This window comes from Spea bombifrons, chromosome 1, assembly GCF_027358695.1.
Source record: "Spea bombifrons isolate aSpeBom1 chromosome 1, aSpeBom1.2.pri, whole genome shotgun sequence".
NCBI lineage: Eukaryota > Metazoa > Chordata > Amphibia > Anura > Pelobatidae > Spea > Spea bombifrons.
The window spans coordinates 1,118,376-1,127,747 of record NC_071087.1 but is presented as its reverse complement, the minus strand read 5'-3'; the positions used below and the strand labels follow the sequence as shown (position 1 = coordinate 1,127,747).

Sequence of the window (9,372 nt, the reverse complement as noted above, 5' to 3'; positions counted from 1 at the left end):
TAACGACTCTCCAAATGCAAATGGCTCTAATATCGGTCGTCATGGAAACCTTAAGCCATTATTATTTAAAGATACACCTAAATGAGTCACCTGCATTCAAGCAGGGATATCAACCATAACATACTGGGGGCAAAAGCACCAACTGGGAGCATTATATATGATCCCAGCAGGGAGAGAATAGGAAGGAGTCCCCAAGAATCTGTGTGACCCCGAGAATCTGCCCCGCCACCCTGAGAGTTCCCGGGTATGATGACAGGAGAAGGGCGGCCCTGGGGGAACCCCTGGCTGGTCTGGCGATACCTTGGCCTACCGGTTCCTGCTTTATGTACTTGGTATGCCATCGGTCACAGAGGGGTTAACCCAAGAGGTCACATTAATATTTTCTCACTTACGATTTTTGTAAAACGAAGATTTTTTAAATAATAGAAAATCTAAACATTAAAATATACGCAACAAAACCCGCGTTCTGGGGCACCTCCCATCACTGGCTGAGGGTGATGGTGTTTCACTGTCAGTGGAACCTGTTACTGAGCCTGTTACCCCTCTAATCACCCTCAGCCACCAGGCATTAGTGAGCTCCAGGCTAATAATTCCCGCTCTCGTTGCTATGGAGACCACTTGCGGCTGTTCCTTCCGCCGGCAGAGGGAGCTCTCCGGGCAGTTTCCGGTCTCGCACTCCGTGTCATGGCGGCCTCCAGGCTGCCCCCCGGCGCCCTCAGCCTCCGGCAGGTGAGTGCCCGATCCCGGCCACCGTCAGCCTCCGGCGGGTGGGTGCCCGATCCCGGCCGCGCTCGGCCTCCGGCGGGTGGGTGTCCGATCCCGGCCGCGCTCGGCCTCCGGCGGGTGGGTGTCCGATCCCGGCCGCGCTCGGCCTCCGGCGGGTGGGTGTCCGATCCCGGCCGCGCTCGGCCTCCGGCGGGTGGGTGTCCGATCCCGGCCGCGCTCGGCCTCCGGCGGGTGGGTGTCCGATCCCGGCCGCGCTCGGCCTCCGGCGGGTGGGTGTCCGATCCCGGCCGCGCTCGGCCTCCGGCGGGTCGGTGTCCGATCCCGGCCGCGCTCGGCCTCTGGCGGGTCGGTGTCCGATGCCGGCCGCGCTTTGACATTGTGATGCTCGGGGCAGTGATTGTTATTATAGTTATTATTATTATTTGTATTATTATAGTGTGTTGCAGTGTTAGTGTATTGTATTATAGCAGCAGTATGTTGTGTTGTACATTTGGTGTTGTGTAGCAGTATGTTGTGCTGTGTAGCGGTATGCTGTATAGCAGTGTGTAATGTAGTGTAGCAGTATGTTGTGTAGCAGTATGTTGTGTAGTGTAGCGGTGTGTTGTGTAGCAGTGTGCTGTGCTGTGTAGCTGTGTAGCAGTATGCTGTGCTGTGTAGCGGTGTGTAGTGTAGCAGTATGTAGTGTAGCAGTGTGTTGTGTAGCGGTGTGTTGTGTAGCGGTATGTTGTGTAGCAGTGTGTAGTGTAGCAGTATGCTGTGCTGTGTAGCGGTGTGTAGTGTAGCAGTATGTAGTGTAGCAGTGTGTTGTGTAGCGGTGTGTTGTGTAGCGGTATGTTGTGTAGCAGTGTGTAGTGTAGCAGTAGGCTGTGCTGTGTAGCGGTATGTTGTGTAACAGTGTGTTGTGTTGCGGTATGTTGTGTAGCAGTATGCTGTGTAGTGTAGCGGTATGTTGTGTAACAGTGTGTTGTGTAGCAGTGTGTAGTGTAGCAGTAGGCTGTGTTGTATAGCAGGGTGTAGTGTAGCGGCGTGCTGTGTAGTGTAGCGGCGTGCTGTGTAGTGTAGCGGTATGTTGTGTAACAGTGTGTTGTGTTGCGGTGTGTTGTGTAACAGTGTGTTGTGTTGCGGTATGTTGTGTAGCAGTGTGTTGTGTAGCGGTATGCTGTGCTGCGCGTCTCATTCCTCCCTGTTGTCAGTTTGTGTTGCGCAGGCAGGTGCTCGGGCTGTACAGGGACATTTTGCGGGCGGCCCGGAAGATTCCGGATCCCGGCGACCGTCGCTCCGCGGCTGACTGGGCCCGGCAGGAATTCAAAAGGAATAAAGGAGAGACGGAGCAGGTGAGTCCTGCAAATTCCCTCTACCGCTTCCGCCGGGAGGCTGTTCCACTTATCCACTGAGTGATCTGAGTGGTTTTTCCTTGTTTCAGGTGGCCGTCCGCCTGCTGATCTCTCAGGGCCAGACGCAGCTGCAGCAGTTGGAGAAAGCCCTTCATTTGGCCGGGTGTTAGGCGTGTGGCCCCCGTCAGGCCCCGTCCGGACGTCAGGCTGCTAACGGAGGCTGAGCGGAGTTTTCTCGCTCTGGAGGGAGTTTCCCCGTCACCCCATCCTCGAGGACTCTGCTCTCTCTGCCATCGGGGGATGGGGGGGCCGGGGCTGTCTCTGATAAAGGGACCGACGTGACGTATAAAGTTATTTCTCTTATCGCTGTCTCTCATTGGTCGTTTGGTGAGAAACCAGAAGCTGCCGGCAGATCGGCCCCCGGCGGCCCGTCTGGTCAGTAAAGAGACTGATGTTGACGTTTTGTATAATCTGCGTTGATGATGTCATACACGATTGACCCCTTCAGTACTCTATAGGCGTACAGGTTTAGGGACAGCCTGGACTCCCCCTCCCCCACCGACGCGATCGGCTCTGCTGACCCGACCGTCATTTTTACGATTTTTACGTTTCACGATGAGGACGGTTTCTCTATTTTAAATGATTTAGCCAGATATAGAGGTCGTGCATCTTATGGATTCCGGTGATGTCACAATGACATCACTCGGCTCACTGCGTTGTTTATTTTGTTCTTATTTTTATGTATTTTTGGGGGAATAAAAACTTTTTTTGCTTTTACTTTTTATTTGATGTATTTATATATATATATAATGTGTAAAGTGCTGCATCATGCAGAAGAATAAAGGGGCAAAATGCAGAGAAATGCCCCAAGTTTTGGAAGAACTCTTTATCATAAATGGAGCAGCCTCCCAGCAGAGGTGGTAGAGGGTAATACAGTGAGGGAATTAAACATGCATGGGATAGACATACGGCTCCCGAATCTAAGACAAGACCAACGATTGACCCCGGGGCAAATCCTGGGACATACTGACCCCCAAAGGGCAAAAGCTGTTATTACAGGAAACGGCGGCCCCTCTGGACATCAATGCGGGGGCGATGAAGAATATAAACAGAACCAAATGATTGACAGAGGGCTGACTGCGGCATTGTGGGTAAAAATATACATGGATTTATAGAGAGGGAACTGAAGGGGTTAAAGGCCGTGTACTCTGCCAAGTAAAAGCTGCGGGTATCGGGGGCAATAAATGGCTTTAAAGCCCCCCTCGTATTACAGCACGCTGGGCGTTTCATAGCAGCGTCTGCCGACCACAGAGGATGCAGCCGTTTCCCTGTCTGCCGGCACGCAGCGTGTTCAGCCAATCACAGCTGGCCGCCCCTCTGACGGTCGCCCTCGCTAAACGCGGCTTCCTGATCGCCTGTCAGCCTCTCGCCAGCAGAATGTGCCCCGCAGATCTGCCCTCCCTGCTGCTGCTGCATCTCCTCCTCATCGCAGGTAACGGGGCAATTCACTATCCATTTAGAGCAGGGCTTGACAAATTTGTTGTGAATCTCGGCGCCAGGTAAAAAAGTTAGGAGCCAGGATTTTTTTAAACTAACAGTTGGTCAGGAGGGATCTGTTCATCATCAGCCCACTTACTAAACTCACAGCGTTTCACCTGGAAGCACCCTGGACTTTCAGGTCAGTGCTGTTTTTTCTTGTTTTTTTTTTTTATTTATTTTTTTTGTAATTTTTTTTGATATATATATATATATATATATTTTTTTAACTCTTTCGATGCTGATGTTCCATTGGAGCACAGCATTGACTGATATTTAGTCCCCACAAGCTTGTGGGGACAAATGTTAACCCCTGCAATGCCACGAATGTGTCATACACAATTGTGGAATTGAAGGGGTTAACGCTGCACTGTCGCTCTCATGGAGCGATCAGGCAGCAGGGGGGTGTTGGGGCTGCTCTCCACACTCATGGGGAGACCAAATAACCCTCTCCCCTGTCCCTGAAGCTGCCTCTGGCAGCTGGGACTCAATTGCTGGTCTATAGATCAGCCATTGCAGAGGGAGTCTCTTTGATGACTGCTGTAGGCTTCCATGCCTACAGGAATCATCAAAGGGCTTATGGGGGGCTCGTTTTTGCCGTTGCTGGTCTGCCTGGGCTTCCAGGCAGACCACCAGCAGCAGAGCCCCTTACAAAACGGGAATTAACCCCTAAATGCCGCGGCATTGAAGGGGTTAACGCTGCGCTGTCGCTCTCATGGAGCGATCAGGCAGCAGGGGGTGTTGTGTCAGATCCCCACACTTGTGTGGAGACCCAATCAACACTGAACCCCCTTTCCTGAAGCTGCCTGAGGCAGCTGATAACGCTATTGCAGGTTTTCCTGCAATCGCGGTTTCAGCCTACAGGATCACTCCGTGGGAGTGATCTCAGGCTCGGGGGCGGGCTCTGAGTGGCTGTGCTGTCTACCCAGACTCCTGGGCAGACAGCAGCAGCAGCGCCCCCGTGTGGTGACGCGGGGGCATTTTTTTGTGGCTGTAAGAGACTGACAAACTCCTAGGTGCCAGGACAAAATTCTGAGTCGCCATGGCGACCTGGCGCCTGGGATTTGTCGAGCCCTGATTTAGAGCCATATTAATGCTGTTAGGTTATTGAAGGGTTAAAGTGCTCCTTGTACACTTTAGCAGCATATGTATCATGACTGTATCCTTTCTGTGCTCCTTCTGGTGGCTACCTCCTCAGCCATTGTGTGATGCCCTGCTTCCCCGTGGTTTCGTGGGCAGTCTCTTAATTATCTGTACTGGGGCAGCAGCGTTTTGGCACGCCCACTCCCCCTCCCATTAAATGCTGTCTGTGGCTAACCCCACCCCTACACCTGGCTAGCTCCACCCTTAGGTGAGGCAAGCACTGCCCACCTCCAGGTAGCATCGTGGGGTGGTGGGGCAGAATCCTCCGGGTGAAACGCATACTAAAGGCTGCGGATACGCATAGTGCTCCTCGGCACGGATATACCCCGGGAGCTCATGCAGATTAATGTACGGCGGGGGTTATTATTCAGCCTTCCCCCGGGGTTAAAGCTCTGAATCTGGGCCTTTGTCAACCGCGCAAGAACGCAAATTTAACAAAAAGTAAAGTAGGAAACCATGCGGTTACCACGGTAACGCAGAGCTAGATCACAAGTGTAAGTAAGTAGCCCTCGCCATGGGTGTTCCCGGCGATCCTGAGCGTTAGAGAGACGATCGCGAGGCGCTGAGGACTCCGAAGCCTCCTGTATTTGTGTTGGAGGTTGCAGGCGAGGGTGTGTCCCGGCTGTGTGATGTAATCATCTGTATCCCCCCGTCCCGGCTGTGTGATGTAATCATCTGTATCCCCCCGTCCCGGCTGTGTGATGTAATCATCTGTATCCCCCCCGTCCTGGCTGTGTGATGCAATCATTTGTATCCCCCCGTCCCGGCTGTGTGATGTAATCATCTGTATCCCCCCCGTCCTGGCTGTGTGATGCAATCATTTGTATCCCCCCGTCCCGGCTGTGTGATGTAATCATCTGTATCCCCCCCGTCCCGGCTGTGTGATGTAGTCATCTGTATCACCCCGTCTCGGCTGTGTGATGTAATCATCTGTATCCCCCCTGTCCCGGCTGTGTGATGTAATCATCTGTATCCCCCCGTCCCGGCTGTGTGATGTAATCATCTGTATCCCCCTTCCTGGCTGTGTGATGTAATCATCTGTATTCCCCCGCCCCGGCTGTGTGATGTAATCATCTGTATCCCCCCTTCCTGGCTGTGTGATGTAATCATCTGTATCCCCCCTTCCTGGCTGTGTGATGCAATCATCTGTATCCCCCCTTCCTGGCTGTGTGATGTAATCATCTGTATCCCCCCTGTCCCGGCTGTGTGATGTAATCATCTGTATCCCCCCGTTTCAGGTTCGGCAGACTCTCTCGCCGTATCCGCCAACCGCTCGCATGTGACGGGATACGAGAAAACCTCCATCACCCTCTCGGTGTCCTACAACATCTCCGAGCCCACCGCCTTCCTGCAGATCCGCTGGCTGTTCCACAAGCCCCCCCCCAAAATACTGGCCATGTGCACCATCACGTCGGGACAAATCCAGCACTACACAGCCGAGGGCTACGAGCAACGCGTGCGAATAGTCCCGGAGACCGGGTCGCTGGTCATTAACCGCCTGCAGAAGAGTGACAGCGGACTGTATCAACTACTAATACATGATCGGTCATCTATCAACATCACCGTCGAGGTGCTCGGTACGTACAGCCAATCCAACGCATTGTTAAGGAAGCTTCCAATCACCACACAGAATAAGTAGAGTGGCCTCCCAGCAGAACTGGTAGAGGGTAATACAGTGAGGGTATTAAACATGCATGGGATAGACATACGGCTCCTGAATCTAAGACGAGACCAACAAGTCTTTTCAGACTAGACGGGGGCCGAGTGGGGCCGATCTGCTGATGGGTTCTGTGTTTTTATGTATTTTCAAGAAGGACCCGTAAAATAGTAGGCGGGGGTTCTATATAACACTTAATTGACTGCCCCCCCCAACGCAGACGCGGCTTCACATAACTGGGTTCCAACAGCACTGATAAATCCCACGGGGATAACACGTCGTGACCTGTATACTATCAGCAGAAAGAAATCGTTCTTAATGTACATTATTGCCCCATGGGGGGGCATCACAAGCTGCCATTTACCCCATTAATACCCCATTCCTGGCTAAGAACATTTTTACAAAAAAATGTTGTAACTTGTATCAATTCAAAAGCATTCGATCATACAACACGGAACTAGCGTGATCTCCAGCGTCACGTGAACAAAAATGGAGGAGCAATCAGAGGCGATATATGATATTTTATTACATTTATTTTATTATATTACATATTATATTTTATTCTATTTATTATATTATATTTTATTCTATTTATTTTTATTCTATTATATATTATATTTTATTCTATTATGTTATATTGTATTATATTATATTTATTTTATTATAGTTGATTATATTTTATTTTATTACATTTATTTTATTATATTTGAGTATATATATATATTTTATAAAATTATATTTTATTATATATGATATTTTATTACATTTATTTTATTATATTATATATTATATTTTATTCTATTTATTTTTTATATTATATATTATATTTTATTCTATTATATGTTATATTGTATTATATTTATTTTATTATAGTTGATTATATTATATTTTATTACATTTATTTTATTATATTTATTTTAATATATTTGATTATATATATTATGTTATATAAATTTCATGTTCGTGTGGAGCCCAAACCTGCTGAGAATCAGTTGTTTCTCATAAACCTGAACCTTTTTTTTTTAATTTTTTTTATCAAATAATTTGCAGAATTTCCATGATTTTTGTGTCTTCTGTAAATTTAGGCTTTTATAACTGGAGCGAGGCGACCGATGAGCCACCAAAGTCCAGTCCTTGCATCTGTAGCTCTGCCGGTTTAGATCTCTCCACCTCGGCCTGGATCTTCCTGGGCAGCCGTCTGTCCTCCGTCATCATCGCTCTGTCTGTCCTCTGCGGCCTCCATTTATTCCACAAGAAACCGAAGCCATACGAGAGGAGGAGGAGGGTGACCCCCGACAGCCGTTATTAAAGAGAATTATCTTTTATACTTTTCATATTATTATACTTTTTATAGTTAGAAATTGAAGCCATCAGGGTGGTGACGCCTCCATACCGCGTGTAGATGGCCGGGGGGGGGGGGTAGATTAAGGATTATTACCGTATTTGCTCGATTATAAGACGACCCTGATTATAAGACGACCCCCCAAATCTTAATATTAATTTAGGAAAAAAAGAAAAAGCCTGAATATAAGACGACCCTGTAGGAAAAAAGTTTTACCAGTAAATGTTAATTCATATAAACACTTTTTTTAATAAAAGGTATGCTTGAGAAAAATATTTTGGTTTTATTTCCTTCTATTTTCCAACCTGCCCCCCAGTTATGCACATCTGCCCCAGGAGTGCCTTATACCCCCTATATGCCACTGTGCCCCATGATATGCCTTTTAACCCTCTAAATGCCACAGTGCCCCATGATATGCCTTTTAACCCTATATGCCACTGTGCCCCATGATATGCCTTTTAACCCTATATGCCTTTTAACCCTATCTGGCACTTAGAGGGTTAAAAGGCATATTATGGGGAAGAGTGGCATATAGGGAGGTTTAAGGCATTTCAGGAGGCAGAGTGGCATTAAAGGGGTTAAAAGGGATTTCACAGAGCACTCTGCCTCCAGAAATGCCTTACACCCCCCATTTAACACTCCCCCTCCCTCCTCCAAACTTACCGGTGCTTCTGAGTTGGGGGGGGCGCATAACACAGGAGGGTCCAGGTCCCCTGCATCTGAGCCCCAGGTGCTTAGTCCGGGCAGCATGTAGAGCTCCACGCGAATCGCATAGAGCTCCACGCGAATCGCGTAGAGCTCTACACGCTGCCCGGACTAAGCACCGGGGACTCAGAAGCACCGGTAAGTTGGAGGGGGCATAACACAGGAGGATGCAGGTCCCCTGCATCCTCCTGTGTTATGCCCCCCCCACTCCAGCTTACCGGTGCTTCTGAGTCCCCAGTGCTTAGTCCGGGCAGCGTGTAGAGCTCTACGCGATTGTATCGTGTAGAGCTCTACGCGATTATATCGCGTAGAGCTCTACACGCAGCCCGGACTAAGCACTGGGGACTCAGATGCACCGGTAAGTTGGGTCGGGGGTTAACACAGGAGGATCCAGGTCCCCTGCATCTGGGTCCCCAGTGCTTAGTCCGGGAAGCGTGTAGAGCTCTACGCGATTGTATCGCGTAGAGCTCTACACGCAGCCCGGACTAAGCACCGGGGACTCAGAAGCACCAGTAAGTTGGGGGGGGGGGTTAACACAGGAGGATCCAGGTCCTCTGCATCGCTGCGGGGGATCTGGATCTCAGTCTCATAATCAGACCTATTTGAGGTCTGATTATAAGACGACCCTGATTATAAGACGAGGGGTATTTTTCAGAGCATTTGCTCTGGAAAAAACCTCATCTTATAATCGAGCAAATACGGTAATTATTATTAATTTCTCATAAACCCCCCCCCATCCTCTGCTCAGTATGCCTGTAGGAGAGCTAAGGGTTAAAATACATTGGCATTTACAAAGGAAGTCAGGCCTGTGGTTTATGCGACCGCAATAAGCGTCAATGCGAGTAATTAATGGCTGAAAAACCCACAAAATATCGAAACACATCCGGTGAAAATCTTTTGTTTGTTTTTTTTCCCTTTTGGGACACAAT

At 49.2% G+C, this 9,372-nt stretch overlaps 2 protein-coding genes across 2 annotated transcripts; both read left to right on the top strand.

Annotated features, from left to right (window-relative positions):
• The first annotated feature begins 650 nt into the window (after window positions 1-650).
• Window positions 651-2,837, top strand: LYRM2 (LYR motif containing 2). Its single transcript, XM_053458032.1, has 3 exons — window positions 651-729; window positions 1,920-2,060; window positions 2,150-2,837. Exons 1-3 carry the CDS (start codon window positions 685-687, stop codon window positions 2,228-2,230), a joined length of 267 nt encoding a protein of 88 aa, XP_053314007.1. The 5' UTR covers window positions 651-684; the 3' UTR covers window positions 2,231-2,837.
• A 537-nt stretch (window positions 2,838-3,374) lies between these two features.
• Window positions 3,375-7,940, top strand: LOC128467567 (uncharacterized). Its single transcript, XM_053449231.1, has 3 exons — window positions 3,375-3,552; window positions 5,978-6,316; window positions 7,482-7,940. The coding sequence occupies exons 1-3, from the start codon at window positions 3,375-3,377 to the stop codon at window positions 7,703-7,705; spliced, it is 741 nt and encodes a 246-aa protein (XP_053305206.1). The 3' UTR covers window positions 7,706-7,940.
• The last annotated feature ends 1,432 nt before the right edge of the window (window positions 7,941-9,372 follow it).